At 38.9% G+C, this 18,445-nt stretch overlaps 1 protein-coding gene across 2 annotated transcripts; it reads right to left on the reverse strand.

Annotated features, from left to right (window-relative positions):
• Window positions 1-3,475: 3,475 nt before the first annotated feature.
• LOC104113931 (probable WRKY transcription factor 14) lies at window positions 3,476-7,335 on the reverse strand. Of its 2 annotated transcripts, XR_004511542.2 has the most exons (4): window positions 6,680-7,335; window positions 5,787-5,927; window positions 4,324-4,960; window positions 3,476-4,096 (listed from the first exon to the last, which is right to left on the reverse strand). XR_004511542.2 is itself a non-coding variant. In XM_033660718.2 (3 exons), exons 1-3 carry the CDS (start codon window positions 7,333-7,335, stop codon window positions 4,384-4,386), a joined length of 1,374 nt encoding a protein of 457 aa, XP_033516609.1. In that variant the 3' UTR covers window positions 3,476-4,383. The 2 variants fall into 2 exon arrangements, 1 of the variants encoding a protein (XP_033516609.1); XM_033660718.2 differs by having other exon boundaries at window positions 3,476-4,960.
• Between the last annotated feature and the right edge of the window lie 11,110 nt (window positions 7,336-18,445).

An 18,445-nucleotide genomic window follows, 5' to 3' on the forward strand; every position in this document is an offset into this window, starting at 1 on the left:
TTGATAAACTCATGTTTAATTCATCTCATTGAAAGATTTGAAAAGCATGTTTACTCTCATGTAACTATGAAGGAGTTGAGCGTAGTATCTCTTAAGTTATTATGTGTTGTCTATTTTACATTATTATGAAATGTCATTGGCTATTGATGTTGGACACTAACCGTTTTCTGAGCTCGTCACTGCTTTCAACCTGAGGTTAGGTTTGTTACTTATTAAGTACATGGGGTCGGTTGTACTCATACTACACTTCTGAACCTTGCGTACAGATCTTGGAGTTGATGTTGTTGTGTAAGATGGGAGATGGTATTGAAGATGTACCTGCGTTCCAGTGATAGCTTCCACTTGTCCTTGGTAGCTTTAGATTTTGAAAATTTATTTATGTATATTTCGGACGGATAGTGTATTTATTTCGTACCAACTTTGTAAATTCTAAGTCTTAGAAGCTCATGACTTGTACTATCAATCCTTGGGATTTATATTGAAGTTCAATTATTTATTCATTGACTCCTGTTATTCTTATTTGAGTTGTGTTGGCTATTATTTGGCTTGCCTAGCGGGTTGGGTTAGGTGCCATCACGACTAGTAGATGTTGGGTTGTAACAAGACCGATCCATATCCACATGCAACAGGAGCCTAACATCTATACGTTCAAAATAGGAATGTGAAATGCACACGTCCAAACTAATACCACAAACAGGAATGTAAAATCTAAACCCCCGAACAACCTTAGATGAATAATGAGAGCTAAAATTATATGCTATCATTGTACTTAAAAGGAAATAGTGTATGACTATATAGATCTACCATGTAATACAAGTACATACAATTCATAATGTTGAATATCATGTGAATGATGCCTATAATATTATTCTAGCATGAATAAGATGATCAAGTAGTCATACAACAACTAATCATAATATACAATATCCTATCATGTTTACACTAGCATAAGACAGGTGCTTATAACATGATACTAGCAAATGAAGATGTTCATAGAGTCATACACAAGTAAATCAAGTGAAACATACAAAGAAAAGCATACGCCAAAATAAGGAATAAACATCCTAAAATCTATCCAAAGCATGGTATAATATCGGTATCCGCATATGTCACCTTGCATATAAATCGCCCCCAACACGTAGCATGTAGAACATACATTCATTTTAGGAAAAAATTCCTTCAAGTCGAGGTTAAGAAAGATACTTACCTTATCCCAGACTAGCTTTATTCTTTAAAATCTACCCTTTCTAGCCTTAAATCCATCAAATGAGCCCGATCTTACCCAAGGAAGACAAATAATTCTATAACAATCAATTTCAAGTGATAAAACTTTGATCTTTTAACAAAATTTTAAAAGTCAATAAAAGTCAACCCGGGGCTCATTTGGTCAAATCTCAAAATAAAAGTCGAATCTCATTAATCCATAATCTCACGAGTCTAAATTTATAATTATTTTCTAAACCGAACCTAAATTGGTGTTCAAAATCCCAAAATACACTTTATTAACTTTCAAATCAAACATCTTATTTTTGTCTTTTTAAAACCTTGATTCTAAGGAAAAATCGATAATATATTTATGTTATAATTACAGGTTTGAGTGAAAATCACTTACCCCATCGTCTTAAGTGAAAATTACTTCGAAAATAGCTTCAATCCGAGCTCCCTAGCTCCCAAAATAATAAAATAAAGCCCAAGTACGAAATAAAGATTTATAGCAAAAGGCAGAAATTCCAGCTCTAGGTGTTGGACGCGATGTTGGACGCAAAGCGTCCAGGATTCAGTCCTCATCTTAGCCTGCAACAAAGGACATCCACCTTGGCCTCCACATTTGATGTATTTTTATGCAATATTTTACTTCTAATCACTCTTCAAACACCCCGTAACTCACCCAAGTCAATCGGGACCCCTCTAAACCATCCCGTATTTCACATCCACCTTGGCCTCTATTATGATGGATTTTATACAACCTTTTCACTTCCAAATCTCTCTTCAAGCACCCCAAAACTCACCCGAGCCTCCTGGAGACCCCTCCAAACTATCCCAACTAGTACATATACCCTATACGAACTTATCCAAGATATAAAAATATGTACAAAAATATCACAACTAGAAATTAAGGTCCAAACTGAACTTATGAAATTTCTTAAGCTGTTCAAATTTCAACTTTCACATGATATGTTTGAATCACACATGAGCCCCACGACTGCTAAACCAAAGATATGTATAAGTCCAAATTATCATACGAACCTATAGGAACTTTAAATCATGAATTCAACCTCGTTTACCTAAAATGTTGAGTTTAGTCAACTCTCTTAACTTAATGCCTAGTTAGGAACTAAGGGGTCGTTTGGTAGGTGTATAAGAATAGTACTCAATAGGGTGTATTAGTAACGCTGGGATTATTAACGCTGGGATGAGTTATGATGGATTTATTTATTATCAACTATATAGTTTGGTTTATTAAAGGTTTTGAAAGAGAATTTCTATCTTTATATATGATTATTCATGTATTAAAAATCATAGTATTGCTAATGACATTGTTTGATATGTATAAGAATAGTACTGAATAAGGTGTAAATTAGTTATACATAAATTCAAAACACTACCAATCAATGTATTATTTTCTCTACTATATCCTACCAAACTATCCCTAAGAAGTGTAAATCGCTTTGGAACCTCTCGGGACATGTACCACCCATATCCACAAGTCATAAAACATCAAATGTTCCTAGAGGAAGTATCAAATAGGGAAATAGGATCCTAAAACATAAAATAATTGGTCGGGTCATTACACATATATGATAAAAAAGAATTCTCTCTTTAATACATGCTTATTCATGTATTAAAAATCATAGTATTGCTAATGCCATTATTTGATATGTATAAGAATAGTACTGAATAAGGTGTATAACTAATACTTGTATTAGTTACATAAGTCAAAAACACTACCAATCAATGTATTAATAATATCAAAGCTAATATAATGTATTATTTTCCCTAATATATATCCTGCCAAATGATCCCTAAGTATTATAAATCACTCTGGAACCTCTCGGGACCTGTACCACCCATATCCATAAGTCATAAAACATCAAATGAACCTAGAGGAAGTATTAAATAGGGAAATATGATCTTAAAACTCAAAACAACTGGTCGGGTCATTACATATAAATGATAAAAAAGAATTTTCTTTCTCTCTTTCGACATATCCCCTCTGTTTTAATTTATGTGAACATATTTCCTTTTTAATTCATGCCAAAAAGAATAACATCTTTCCTTATTTGGAAACAATTTATATTTATGCAATGATTTATAGCCACACAAAATATATGTGTCTCATTTTACATCACAAGTTCAAAAATCTTCTTTCTTTTCTTAAATTATGTGCCCAATCAAATGAGTTACATAAATTAAAACGAATGGAGTATAATAAAAGCTTGACTGAAATTATTATATTTAGGGAAAAATAAAAAGATAAACAAAAAACTTCTAAATTATCTCAAAAGCTTCGTAAACTACATACAATATCCAAAACAAACACAACTAAAATAATATAATGGAATTAACAAACAGAAAGCTGAGGAACCCGAAGCTTGCATCTTGTCAACGTATCTTCTCAAAAAACCTCAGACATGATCACCTTAAACGCTTTTGTCATGTCACAAAAGAAGAAGAATTCCTTTTAAACCTCAGTTTTATTATTTAATTAGTACCATGATCCTTTCTTTCTAAATAAACATTTTTGTTAAATCAGTAAGAAAGAAAGGAAATAGAGAAGCTTTTTGGGTCCTCCTATTTTTCTTTTTCAATTTTGTTGGAGCGTATGGTAAATGAGGGGAGTAGGCTTCAATTATTTATCCCACTAAAAAGATGGGAGTTCCATCGCACGTCAATCGCCTCTATCTGGTCATGTCTGATCCGATAGACGATGTACTTGCTTAGCTAGCTTTTAACTGTTGAAACCTTCTGTTCCTCAGCTTTCTGTCCCATCCACTAATATTCCCAAAAGGAATGGAGGACTCTCTCTCGTAGGCCCTGCTCCCAATCAACCAGCACTCCTTTTCCTACTTTTTCCTTTCCTAATCTCTTCACTGTTCTGGTAAGTCAGAAGACAAGATTATGAAAAGTGATACTTGTACAGTATGCAGCAATACTAGGCTAGCCAGACCAAATTAATGCACAACAGAAAGAAAAGAAAAAAAAAAAAAAGAGGAGGAAAATTATAGCCAAGAGATATCAATCCCTCTTTACTTGGCTTATGCTCTCACGACCTTGCAGAAAATTCTCACCCAAGAAACTATAGCACTAGTCAAGAATATGTACCAAGTGAGATTTAGTGTGCTTCTTTATTTTCTTTTTTTCCCTGTGTTTGATCGAATCTTGTTATGGGTCGGCTTGACTCTTATTGTTGTTGTTTCCACTCCAATCGTACAAGTTGAACGCATCAATGGCCTTCTTCTGTCCCGCTTCATTAATATCTCCCGAGAGAGTTTTGGCGAACAAAAGGTTTAGAGGGTCAGCTTCGAGTTCTACCAAATCGGCGAAGAAATCCTCGTGAGAGTGGTTCGATGATGAGTCTGGTAATATTGGCTGATAACTGTCTTTAGAGAATTCGAAATCACGCATTTCCACAGCAAGTTGCTGATGATGATGATCATGCCTTAGGTCTTGTAATTCAGCCACCTCTTCCTTCACTTTTGAAATATTCACTTGTGCAACAGTGCTAGTGTTTTGTTCATCATCTTTTGAATTAGTGTTGTTCTTAGAGGTTGAAGTAGTAGTGTGTTTGGAATTATTAGGCTGAGACCTGGTTGAGCCAGCGAGGGCATTTCTCTGGGTTGGCCAAGGATGGTTGTGCTCTGAAGTGTAGGTGATGACTAACATGTTTGGGTCTGTCCTGCTCCTTTCCACTTGTTTCCTTGCTGAACATCCCTTAGAACTACTGCATCTATAGTAGCCCCTGCATTAATTTCAGATGACCAAAACTCTAAATATTAATTTATGGAGACCCTGTATTTGTTCCAAAATATTTGAGACAAAACATATACTAATCTAATGATTAACTGTCTTTCCTAAGGGGTATACAAAAATATTAAATATGGACCGAAGATAGTAGTAGTAGTGTATTGGTTCATTAACTATTTTTTCCTCCGTTCCAGTTTATGTGAATCTATTTTATTTTTATGTCCGTTTCAAAAAGAATAACTCATTTCTAAATTTGAAAACAATTTAGCTTAAACTTCTAATTATACCCTTAACTAGAAGAGTTTATAACCACACAAATACTTTGGATCCTTTTCTGACTTTTTAGGACCACAAATTCCAAAAATTTCATTTTTTAAAACTTTGTGCCTAGTCAAACAGGTTCACATAAATTAGAACGGGGGAGTATTATTATTTTTGAAGTGAATGAACTCTACTCACGTAAATCTTTCGAGGATGAAAGATGAATGATGAGTTGCATCATAGTTATAACTTTGGGTTTTTATTAATCAGAAGAACATCATAGGAATTTTTATTAGTACAATTAAATTCATCACTTAAAACAATAATAATTATAGTATTATCTCTTAATTTCCAAAGAAGCTTGAAAGCATCCATTGGACTTTGCAAAAGCTTGCTTGTTCAGAGAAGTCTTTACGGACGATAAAAAACAATTGGTGATTTCTAAAGAAAATTCCCAATTTGTCACAAAGGAAACACAAAATCTTCTTAGAGTAAAACACATTGTCAGTGCAGGTGTACAGAAACTGTGTTCTTTCAGCTTAGTATGAGTAATTACTGACCTTGGGTAAGGGGAGCCTTTGATTGGCTTCTGACCGTACTTTCTCCAAGCCCATAGATCTGATGGAACTATTTCTCCACCTTGCCTGCTGTTTGCTGGTGCTGGTGCTGGTATACATACCACCTTTTTCGCCTGACTCTTTCTGCAAATTAAAATATATATGCTTCACTTTTGCATAATAAACCCTAATACATCAAGAAACCTTTTGTATCAACTAATGCAGGACTTATTTGTATTTTTCTTTTCATTTTCAATACCGTTGACTGAAAATTTAAAAGGCTCCTGGTGAGTGTGTGAGATTTTGGATGCATCAAATGAAATCTTTGGTATTTAGACGATTGATTTCAAATCGATCGACTTTACTTTCAGTCGTGTCAAAACTGTTCTACTTCTTGTTGACAAGAGGTAATCATGGAAATATTTCTAGCTGAAAGTGATGGACACAAATTGAAAAGCCCCTTTCTTGGTAGTTTTTTCGATTAAAAAGTAAAGAAAGATAAACAAGTTGAAAGCTAAGTCTGATTGAAGAAGTAGTTCTAGATGCTTTTATTAATTTAGATGGGAAATATCACCCGGATTTCATGCATATATACATATCAATATATTCTGGTTTTCCTTCTTTTTTTTTTTCAATTGTTCACTCAGGACCCTATGTTTTCATTTAAATCTACATAGTAGGAGTAGTATATACTGTTTACATGATTTTTCTACCTTTCTTCTGCTTGTTCATTGAAAAAAGGTGAACTCATAAAAATCTCTTAAAACTAGGCACCAATCATGTTCGTATGAAATAAATTACACAATTTGCAGTACTCTATGATCTGGGCATTACATAAAATATAGTAAGAATTTTCAATTCAAGTATAGTATATTAATTTTCAAGAATTTACTCACCTTCGTTTGATACCCGTATTTCGCGGAGATGAGATCTGCAAGCCAGAGTTTTCCACTAAGCAAGTTTTAGAAGAATTAGGAAACATAATTGCATCATTAGCAACTAATGCATCACCAGTAGCAATAACAGTGGAGGGCGGTTGCAAGGCTACGGCAGCAGTCATCGGAGAATTACATGGTGACATCGCCGCCAACTTGGTAGTAGGAGAGATCTGAAGCATCCTTGAAAAGATATTGCCTGTTGGTCGACTTTTCATTTCAGTCTCCTCAAGAATTTTCGGTCCAAAAAGACTAATATTATCATTGTTATTGTTGATATTGTCCTTGTTCGAGATGAATAAGTTGGAACCGGCAGGCATCATATCAAGATCATGGAGAAGTGGATCTCTCAAGTTACAAAACGGATCTCCAAAATCTTGAACTGACGGTTCTTCAATTCCAGAGGCCGAATAATTTATCGGATAGCTAGGGAACTGACCTAGCCATCCGTCAGTAACAGCAGCAGCAGCAACAGTCGGTGATGACTCACCAGAGGTGGTGGTGATATTATTTGCACCACTTATATTTTGTCCACTGCTACCTAGGAATATATCTGCTAAATCACCTTGATAATTATTCTCCATGGTTGTTTTTTGCAGCTGGAACTTGCTGCACATGCCTAGCTATAATTGCCTTAATTTTTGCTTTTCTCTATGTATGACTTTGAGAAAGAATTTTTAAGCAGCAGCAGATTCTTGATTTGACCTATTCTTGATAGTCCACAAAGAATAGTTTGGTATGTTTTGCACCAAACAGACGTAAAGAACATGCACTTGTATATATTTAGGTTAAGAAAGACTTGTTGTACTCTTGTGGCTAATTTTGCAAAGAAGCAAAAGATCAGAGAATATTGAAACAAATGCTTTGTTTTGTTTGTTTTCTCCTCTTCTTCTTCTCAAGAAAGCAAAGAAAGAGAGAGAGAAAATGGTTTGATGGATATTCTGAAGAGAGGAAGAAAGGGGAGGTCGCTGACTTTTCACATAAAAGTGCTCATTTCCATACGCAACAAGTGGGGATAATAGAAAAGGGAGTATTTTAATTAATTAAACAAGTAGTAGTAGTAGTATTAATAATCTGATTAAACTATTTAGGGCTTTGAGCTGGTTCATTTTCAATGTGTGCCTCCATGTACATCATCATGCGGATCAAATCAATGCAACTGTTTGTGCTATTTTAACTTTAACATATATTTTGTTCTCTCTCTTCCTAACTCTACAATTTTTTTTAATTTGACCTTATGGACATTTGTATTTTTTGAGCAATTATCATACATAATTCAATTATTTTAATGTGATAAAAATATTTATATAATTTTATTATTAGTTGGAAAGATTAAGTGACAATACATTACCCAAACTCTTCTTATTAGCTCTTCTCTCACCTGAATTAACATAATATACATTTTGATTTTCAAGCGTTGTATTTACAAAAAGTTTATGAGTAATATCATACATTAAGAAAAATAAATTCCAGATATTTTTTTAATTATTTACTATTATTTCCATCTCAAATGTTATATATTATACAATCTATAATTAAATACTACAAAGTATTGGCATCAGTTGACATGTATTTAACTCTCTTAATGATGAAAAATGGGAGACTTTAACCATAGAAATTTAAAACTAACTTGTAAAGGCCAAAAGAGTTTAAAAAAAAATAATAGAAAAGATACTGACTGAGCATTTCTTTTCAGTATGAGATTACTCGAGTTGTGAAAAGTAATGCAAATGCTAAACATGGTTGTAGTCTCACAATAGACTTAGAGAAAAGTAGTAAAAAAATTTACCCATAAAAGTATTTGAGACTACGCATCACTTTTCTTTAGTTCATCGTTACAGAATATTCAGTAATTAGAAGATTAATGGAGTTAAGATCTTGGTTTCAAAAAATGAGGGTTTCATGTTACATAATCATAGTACAAAGATGTTTATTGTACTTCAATCTATAGATATGAAGCAAAGTAAAAAAAGAAAAAGAAAACAAATCGTTATCCTTAAAATTCTAAGTGGTGGAAAAGTCATTTTAAAAGAATATGAGATATAATATTTTCAATGAATTTTTAAACAATATGTGATCAAGTAGCCGCATTTCTCGGGTGACGCTTCTAAATGCATGTTACCGGGACAATTGCGTCCAAAGTTAGAATCTTGTCCATTCCTTTCCTCCTATCTCCATTATACAGAATGATTACAGTACTTTCTTTTCCAAAAAATAAAAATAAAAAGAATTCACCAATACTTTATATAATCAAAATTGAAATCACATTTATTGTATCAGTCACTTCCACCAATTGTTGACCACGGTAGCAATTAGAAGCTCGCGAACGTGAAAAATGGCCCATCCTAGGGATATCATCACTAGCGAAGGTGTTGTCGCGAACGCCAAAATTAGGCAAGATCCGTTATACAATAGTAGAGACGTGACTGCAATCGTGATTGCTAGGTGTCCAGGCTTAAATATGAAAGGACATGCTTCATTTTCAGCCACGAACTTTAGCTACTTGGACTGGGGATTCATCACCTAATGGATTAACGTAATGATTCTACATCCCTCTTTGAGTTTATTACCTGAATATATGCAGTATTTGACACTCAAAACATGAGATCGAGTGATAGGAATTGGAGATGTTTTATCGAAGTACCTAAAATAGTAAATCCTAGATTTGAATGGGTAAATCGACCCTAATCATGAATCTATTCATGGAATTGGATGGTGAACTAATGGATAATCTGATTCTACATTTTGTTTCGGGGTTTGACTAATTTGATTGTGAATTGACTTTGAAATTTGACTTTGACTTTTTCTTAAAAATTATAAAATGGGTCTTGATAGGATAATTGATCCTGTTATTCAATGTGTTACATAGATTGGGACCATTGGATGTCATTTAAGACGGGGTTTGAGCCTTTAGTGCTTGAGGGACTTACTCAACTCGAGATAATTAAGACTTTAATCTTTGAAATGCTTGCTTTTCTAAAGCATAATCTAAAACCTTAAATGAATGTTTATAATGATTTCAAAATGGAGTGGCTCGGCCCGGCTGGTGTAGTATATGGGCGAAATGTTTACATTTTTTACATTTCTTGACAAATTCTTTCGTGTCTTACTGCATTGGAGGCCAATAGTATCTGACTGTAATGAGTTTTTGAGCTAAAGGTCTGGCCCAGAATGATTGCTACAATGTCCTTCATTTACTTCTCTCATCATATAATGTCTCTCCTGGTCTAGGCACTTAGCTAAAGGACCACTAAATTTTCTCCAGTACAGTTTTCCTTCAATAAAACAATACATGGTTTACCGGATCTTAAGTTGCCGAGCCGCTCTCTTGTAGGTAATTTATAAATTCATTATGCCAATCCCAAGTCAACTGTATCGAAGTTACCTCATTTCTACTTTTGTACAATGGCAAAATAGAATAAATAAACTACCTAGGTGCTTTTGGACTCAGTAATATACGTTGTTGTGTACGATCGAAACCGATTCTCAGTCATAAAGACCGGTCGAGACAATGCCGTTTTAATCGAAGGGTATCCACAAAGCAAGCTCGGACGAATTCCGAAGTAGGGACGTCGAGCTTCGAGCTATAAGACCAATCAACGGCAAAACTCGATATCATTATCGAGCCCGTGTCCGAATCGGACTACGGGACAACACCGATCGATACAGGCCCCGAATATCGATGCCCCAAGGCGAAACCGAGCTCGAACCAAGACTGGGGGTTCGATCTAACACCGAGCTCGAGCCAGTACCAAGCTCGCAGACAAGAGCCGTTACAACCGCACCGATGGAGAGAATCTTGGCGAGAATCAAGGAAGAGACAAACCATCATGGGTCCTCCACTATATGTATTATTTTATTATGTTGTTATAGATAAAGCAGTGATCCTCTACTATAAAAAGAGGGATAGATTGCAATAGAGGCAAGTCCTTCAAGATACATCAAGATTTCATTGTGCTTGTTTTTCCAACTCATTTTAGTCTTCTCGTCCATCATTCCTATTTTATAGCAAAAATACATGTATTATCATTTTGTATCAAAAGAACTCGCATACCCTTAGAACCATATCTAAATTTAACATTATTCGATTTTTCGGGTAAACAGTTTGGCGCCCACCGTGGGGCTAAGGGTAACAGTGATTGTTTGATATAAATCTACAGTACTCTCCAGTTTACAACTTCAAAATGGCTCTACCTATCGACCTCGGAGCCGGCCTTCAAGATGAAACCAACAACTTGGCGCCCGGGGCCGGAAAGCTACCTAACAACGGCAACGAGGCTCGAATCGAAGAACCCAAAATTCGAGCCAAAGTACCATCGGATATCAATTCACAAATATCTCTAGAAGCGAATCAGCGTTCTGAACCGAAAAGAAGCGTTCAGGGCGGTGCTCGATCCATAGCCCGAGACACCTGCAGCACGGGGGAAATCGGGGTCAGCTTGCGTATGATTTTCGAAATGTTACAAACCCAACAAACAGAGATAGCTCAGTTGCAGAGCCGAACTCATATGCAAATCGGACCGAACTCCAATCCGCTTCTTCGAGAAGTCACCCCCAGAACGGAGCCCGCCGTAGTGAAATCAAACGAGCAGGTATCGGGGACCGTTCCTGAAATTGCTAAATTACTCGAGGAACTCACAAAACGAGTCGAAGCTAACGACAAAAAAGTGGAAACGTATAACGCTAGGGTCGATCAAATCCCGGGGGCTCCGCCAATGATAAAAGGGCTCGATTCGAAAAAATTCATACAAAAGCCTTTTCCCTCGAGCGCGGCCCCAAAACTAATCCCCAAAAAATTTCGTATGCCCAAAATTCCCAAATATAACGGTACAACCGATCCTAACGAACACGTCACCTCCTACACATGTGCCATCAAAGGCAACGATTTGGAGGATGATGAGATCGAATCCATATTATTGAAAAAGTTCGGAGAGACCCTCGCAAAGGGAGCAATGATCTGGTATCACAACTTACCACCAAATTCCATTGATTCCTTTGCCATGTTAGCATATTCGTTCGTAAAAGCACACGCCGATGCCATAAAAGTTGCAACAAGGAAATCAGATCTCTTCAAAGTAAAACAAAGGGGCAACGAAATGCTGAGGGAATTCGTATCCCGATTTCAAATGGAACGTATGGACTTGCCACCGGTCACAGACAATTGGGCCGTACAAGCTTTCACCCAAGGACTAAACGGGCTAAGTTCGACAGCATCACGTCGGCTGAAACAAAATTTGATCGAGTACCTAGCAATAACTTGGGCAGATGTACACAACCGGTACCAGTCAAAAATCAGGGTTGAAGATGATCAATTGGGAGCTCGTATGGGCCCGTACGTCAAAACCACACAACCACTAAAAAAAAGAGGGAAATCAACAGAGAACAAAGGTCGAACAGAGACCGATACTAGCCGTACGACACATATCGGATGAACAACGGTTCAGCATGTGATGCCATTCGGAACAACCGAAGGACTGATCGAGGACAAATTTCTCGGGGACTTATGAGCAAGAGCGGCTTTGATAAATATGCCGATCCTATAGAAGTCCCTTGATTATCGGAGTATAACTTCAACATTGGTACATCCGATATCATATCGGCCATCGGGCGCATCAAAGACACCAGATGGCCTCGACCCATGCAGACCGATCCTGCCCAAAGGAATCCTAATCAAATGTGCGAATATCATGGCACCCATGGCCACAGAACGGAAGATTGCAGGCAACTAAGAGAGGAAGTGGCCCGCTTATTTAACAAAGGACACCTTCGAGAATTTCTGAGTGATAGGGCGAAGAACCATTTTAAGAATAAGGAATTCGGCAAGCAGAACGAGCCAGAAGAACCGCAACACGTCATTCACATGATCATCGACGGCGTCGATGCCCCTCAGGGACCGATGCCTAAATGCACTAAAACATCGATTGTGAGGGAAAAGCGATCTCGAACTCAAGATTATACACCCATAGGGACTTTGTCCTTCAGTGATGAAGATACAGAGGGAATCATCCAACCCTATAACGATGCAATGATAATATCCGTACTCATGAATAAAACTAAGAATAAGCGTGTGTTAATTGATCCAGGTAGCTCGGCCAATATCACCAGATCGAGGGTCGTAGAACAGCTCGGCCTGCAAGATCAGGTCGTACCCGCAACTCTAGTTCCAAACGGATTCAATATAGCATGTGAAACTACCAAAGGCGAGATTACCCTACCAATAAACGTGGCCGGAACCATCCAGGAAACAAAGTTTCACGTGATCAAAGGTGATATGAGATATAACGCCCTTTTCGGAAGGCCGTGGATCCACAACATGAGAGCCGTACCCTAGACCCTACACCAGGTCCTCAAATTCCCAACATCGGGAGGTGTCAAAATAGTGTACGGAGAACAACCGGCCGTAAATGAAATGTTCTTCATCGAAGAAGCAAAATCAATATCCTCGTCCTTGCCGATAAAAGGATCAGGTTCAGAAGGAGACACAATTGGAGAGCAGAGCGCCAAATAGCAATCATAGACATCGGCTTCGGCCCAGCCAGGTAAGCAAAACATTGAAGAAGATAATGATGACCGATGGATCCCTCGATCCTTCGTAACCCCCGATGATTTCGATGCCACCAAATCAACAATTGAGGAACTAGAGCAAATCATACCGATCGAACACTGGCCCGAACGAAAGAAATACCTAGGAACGGGTTTAAGCCCCGAACTCAGGAAGAAACTCATTCAATTTCTTATCAATAACATCGACTGTTTTTCCTGGTCCCATTTAGATATAACAAGGATCCCGCCGGACATAACGGCGCATTAGCTAAGCTTGAACCCTAGGTATATACCGGTGAAGCAAAAAAGAAAGGCCCAGTCCGAGGAAAAGCACGCTTCATAAAGGACGAGGTAACCAAACTTCTCAAGATAGGGTCCATTCGGGAGGTAAAATACCCTGAATGGTTAGCCAATGTGGTTGTAGTACCTAAAAAAGGAAACAAACTTAGAATGTGTGTGGACTATAAGGATTTGAACAAAGCATGCCCCAACGATTCCTTTCCCCTGCCCAACATCGATCGTATGATTGATGCCACGGCCAGCCACGAGATCCTCACCTTTCTCGATGCCTATTCCGGGTATAATCAAATTCAGATGAACCCGGACGACCGGGAAAAGACTTCATTTGTGACCCGGCATGGTACATATTGTTATAACGTAATGCCCTTCGGGCTAAAAAATGCAGGAGCTACTTATCAATGCCTAGTGAATAGAATGTTCGAAGAACAAATAGGTAAAACAATGGAAGTCTATATTGATGACATGCTAGTTAAGTCCCTGCGCGCAGAGGACCATTTGATCCATTTGCAGGAAACGTTCGAGATTTTGAGAAAATACAACATGAAGCTCAACCCCGAAAAATATGCTTTCGGGGTCAGTTCGGGCAAGTTCCTCGGCTTCATGGTGTCAAATCGGGGAATTGAGATCAACCCCGACAAAATCAAGGCCATCGAAGACATCACCATCGTGGACATCGTGAAAGTTGTACAAAGGTTAACGGGAAGAATTGCAGCCTTAGGCCGGTTCATTTCAAGATCATCAGATCGAAGTCACAAATTTTTCTCCCTACTCAAAAGAAGAACTACTTCGCCTGGACACCGAAACGCCAACAAGTGTTACAGGATTTGAAACAATATCTATCGAGCCCACCACTGCTTCACACTCCAAAAACCGACGAAAAACTATACTTGTACTTGGCGGTATCGGAAGTCGCCGTAAGCAGTGTCCTAGATCGAGAAGACCAAGGTACGCAATTTCCCATTTATTACGTAAGTCGGACCTTAGGAAAAGCGGAAACTAGGTATCCGCACTTAGAAAAATTGGCACTTGCGCTGGTAAGCGCATCTAGAAAGTTAAGGTCTTACTTTCAATGTCACCCCATAAGCGTATTAACCACCTTCCCACTCCATAATATTTTACATAGGCCCAAACTATCAGGCCGATTGGCCAAATGGGCCATCGAACTCAGTGGGTATGATGTCGAATATCAACCCTGGGTGGCCATCAAGTCTCAAATTTTGGCAGACTTCGTGGCCGACTTCACGCCAACCCTCATACCCGAAGTCGAAAATGAACTCCTTTCGAAATCAGGTATATCGTCCGGGGTATAGATCCTTTTTACGGACGGTGCTTCGAATATAAAGGGGTCCAGATTAGGCATAGTTTTGAAACCCCCCACGGGTAACATTATTAGGCACGCTATAAAAGCTATCAGGTTAACTAACAACGAGGCCGAGTATGAAGCCATGAGTGCAGGTCTCGAACTAGCTAGAAACTTGGGAGCAGAAGTCATTAAGGTGCATTGTGACTCTTTGCTGGTGGTGAGTCAAGTCAACAAAACCTTTGAAGTCCGAGAAGATAGGATGCAAAGGTATTTGGACAAACTGCTTATCACTTTACACCATTTCAAACAATGGACCCTACGACATGTTCCACGAGAACGGAATAATGAGGCCGATGCTCTTGCAAATTTGGGATCGTCGGTCGAGGTAGATGATTTGAGCTCGGGAACTGTCGTTCAACTTTCAAGGTCGGTAATCGAAGATGGGCACGCCGAAATAAATTCTACTAACTTAACCTGGTATTGGAGAAACAAGTATATTGAATACTTAAGAAACGGAAAGCTCCCTTCAGACCCTAAAGATTCCGGGGCCCTACGGACTAAAGCTGCTCGATTCACGTTGGCTGCGGACGGAACACTATATCAAAGAACATTCGATGGACCAATGGCAGTATGCGTGGGTCCGGGAGATACCAATTACATCCTCCGGGAAGTACACGAGGGCACCTGTGGCAGTCACTCCGGTGCCGATACATTAGTTCGAAAAGTGATCAGAGCGGGGTATTATTGGATCGATATGGGCAAGGATACGAAAGAATTTGTTCGTAAATGTGACAAATGTCAAAGGTTTGCGCCAATGATCCATCAACCCGGAGAGCAGCTTCACTCGGTCCTATCCCCATGGCCATTCATGAAATGAGAAATGGACATCGTCGGCCCTCTGCCATCAACCCCAGGTAAAGCCAAATTTATTTTATTTATGACTGACTATTTCTCTAAATGGGTTGAAGCGCAGGCGTTCGAGAAAATAAGAGAGAAAGAAGTTATAGACTTTATTTGGGATCATATCATATGCCGATTCGGGATACCCGCCAAAATTGTGTGTGATAATGGGAAGCAATTCGTTGGCAGCAAAATCAAAAAATTCTTCGAGGATCACAAAATAAGGAGGATATTATCAACACCATACCACCCCAGTGGGAACGGTCAGGCCGAATCAACGAACAAGAATATTCTTCAAAACCTAAAGAAGAGATTGAACGATGCGAAGGGAAAATGGAGAGAAATCTTGCCCGAAGTCTTTTGGGCATACCGAACAACGTCAAAATCCAGTACGGGGGCGACCCCATTCTCCTTGGTATATGGTTCTGAAGCATTAATACCAGTCGAAGTCGGTGAACCTAGTCCCAAATTTTGATTCATGATGGAAGAATCAAATAACGAGGCTATGAACACCAGCCTTGAATTATCGGACGAAGGACGAGAAGCTGCCCTCATCCGATTGGCCGCCCAAAAGCAACGAATCGAAAGGTATTATAATTGAAGAGCTAAACTTTGCCATTTCAAGCCCGGGGACTTAGTGTTAAGAAAAGTCACCATCAATACTCGGAATCCAAATGAAGGAAAATTAGGACCAAATTGGGAGGGACCATACCAGGTGCTCGAGAACGTTGGAAAAGGATCATACAGGCTCGGCATCATAAACGGCAAACAGCTATCAAGCAGTTGGAATGTATCGCATCTAAAACGGTACTACTGCTAAGGTACGACCTTTCCACATTCATCTAACTGACCCATGCAGAAGTTCGAACAAGAGCTGAAGAAGATCTTTCGCTTAAAAGCATGCGTTGCACTCTTTTTCCCTTAGACCGATTTTCTCCCAAATAATTTTTTCGGCAAGGTTTTTAATGAGGCAACCATCGATCGTGCTGCACTTTTGACAATATCCGAGGCCTCTTTCCAACCGACCTCGAATATCGAGGGGGCATCAGGGCCCTCAAATACATCGAGTTCAGATGCAAGAAAGTCATCTCTCAACAATAGGGTTCCAACAGGAAAAATTGTAAGAGCAAAATGGTCAAAATGAACCATGCTCATATAGATTGGCCCAAACATAAACACATGTGCAATGACTTGAGATTTATTGTGCAACCAGAATTAAGCCTACGGGCTACTTTCATTCCGAGTTTGAAATAATCACTCGACTATTAAGCCTATAAGCTAATGTTATTTCGAGTTCGAGCAAACACTCACTCGACTATTAAGCCTACGGGCTACTGTTATTCCGAGTTCGAGCAAGCACTCACTCGACCATTGCGCCTACGGGCCACATTATCTCGAGTTCGAAACATTCACTAGACTATTAAGCCTACGGGCTACCTTTATTTCGAGTTCGAGCAAACACTCACTCGACCATTGTGCCTATGGGCCATATTATCTCGAGTTTGAAACATTCACTCAACTATTAAGCCTACGGGCTACTGTTATTCCAAGTTCGAGCAAGCACTCACTCGACCATTGCGCCTACGGGCCACATTATCTCAAGTTCGAAACATTCACTCGACTATTAAACCTACGGGCTACTGTTATTCCGAGTTCGAGCAAGTACTCACTCGACCATTGCGCCTACGGGCCACATTATCTCGAGTTCGAAACATTCACTCGACTGTTAAGCCTACGAGCTACCTTTATTTCGAGTTCGAGCAAACAATCACTCGACCATTGCGCCTACTGGCCACATTATCTCGAGTTTGAAACATTCACTCGACTATTAAGCCTACGACGGGCTACTGTTATTCCGAGTTCGAGCAAGCACTCACTCGACCATTACGCCTACGGGCTACAATATTTCAAGTTCAAAACATTCACTCAATGGCTAATAAGCTGCTTTTATTCTGAGTTTACATTAACTCAACCAGTATATTACACCTACGGATTATGTTCCTTCAAATTTTGAATCATCGACTCAACGAGCAAGCCCAGGGGCTACAAATCTGATCGATCAGAGAGACTACAAGGTCAACATTCGATTAAAAGTCTTCACAAAACAAAAACAAGTCGACCCCGTTATACATATATATACAAAAATTGCCTACGTGATTAAATTGCAAACATGAAGAATTAGAAATTAAGCTTCCTGGTCGAGCTCTTCCCCGTCCTCGGATCCCTTTTTGCTACCATCATCATCATCATCATTAGAAGCCAAGGCTTCAGCTTCCGCTTCGAGCTCTTTTGCCTTTTTTACATCTTCGGCAAGGTCGAAGCCGCGAGCGTGTATCTCCTCGAGGGTCTCCCTCCGAGACCTACACTTGGCAAGTTCGGAAACCCAATGAGCTCGAGTATCAGCGGTCTTCGATGCTTCCCGGGCCTCTATCTGAGCAGCCTCAGCATCAGCCCGATATATAGCAATGGACTTATCCGCCAAGACTTTCGACGACTCAACCTCCGCCTTAGCCTCAGCAAGTCTTGTTTCAAGCTCCTCGATCTTCTTAGCTTGAACCGACCCCTTTTGCTTGGCACCTCAAAGTTGAACGTCGGCCGATAATAATTTTGTTAAGATGGTTTCTTTTTTCGCTGCCAGGCGATCGAGGGTCTCCTTCCACCGATTGCATTCAGCTCGGATT

The sequence above is a fragment of the Nicotiana tomentosiformis genome, chromosome 2 (genome assembly GCF_000390325.3).
Source record: "Nicotiana tomentosiformis chromosome 2, ASM39032v3, whole genome shotgun sequence".
In the NCBI taxonomy this organism is placed as follows: Eukaryota; Viridiplantae; Streptophyta; class Magnoliopsida; order Solanales; family Solanaceae; genus Nicotiana; species Nicotiana tomentosiformis.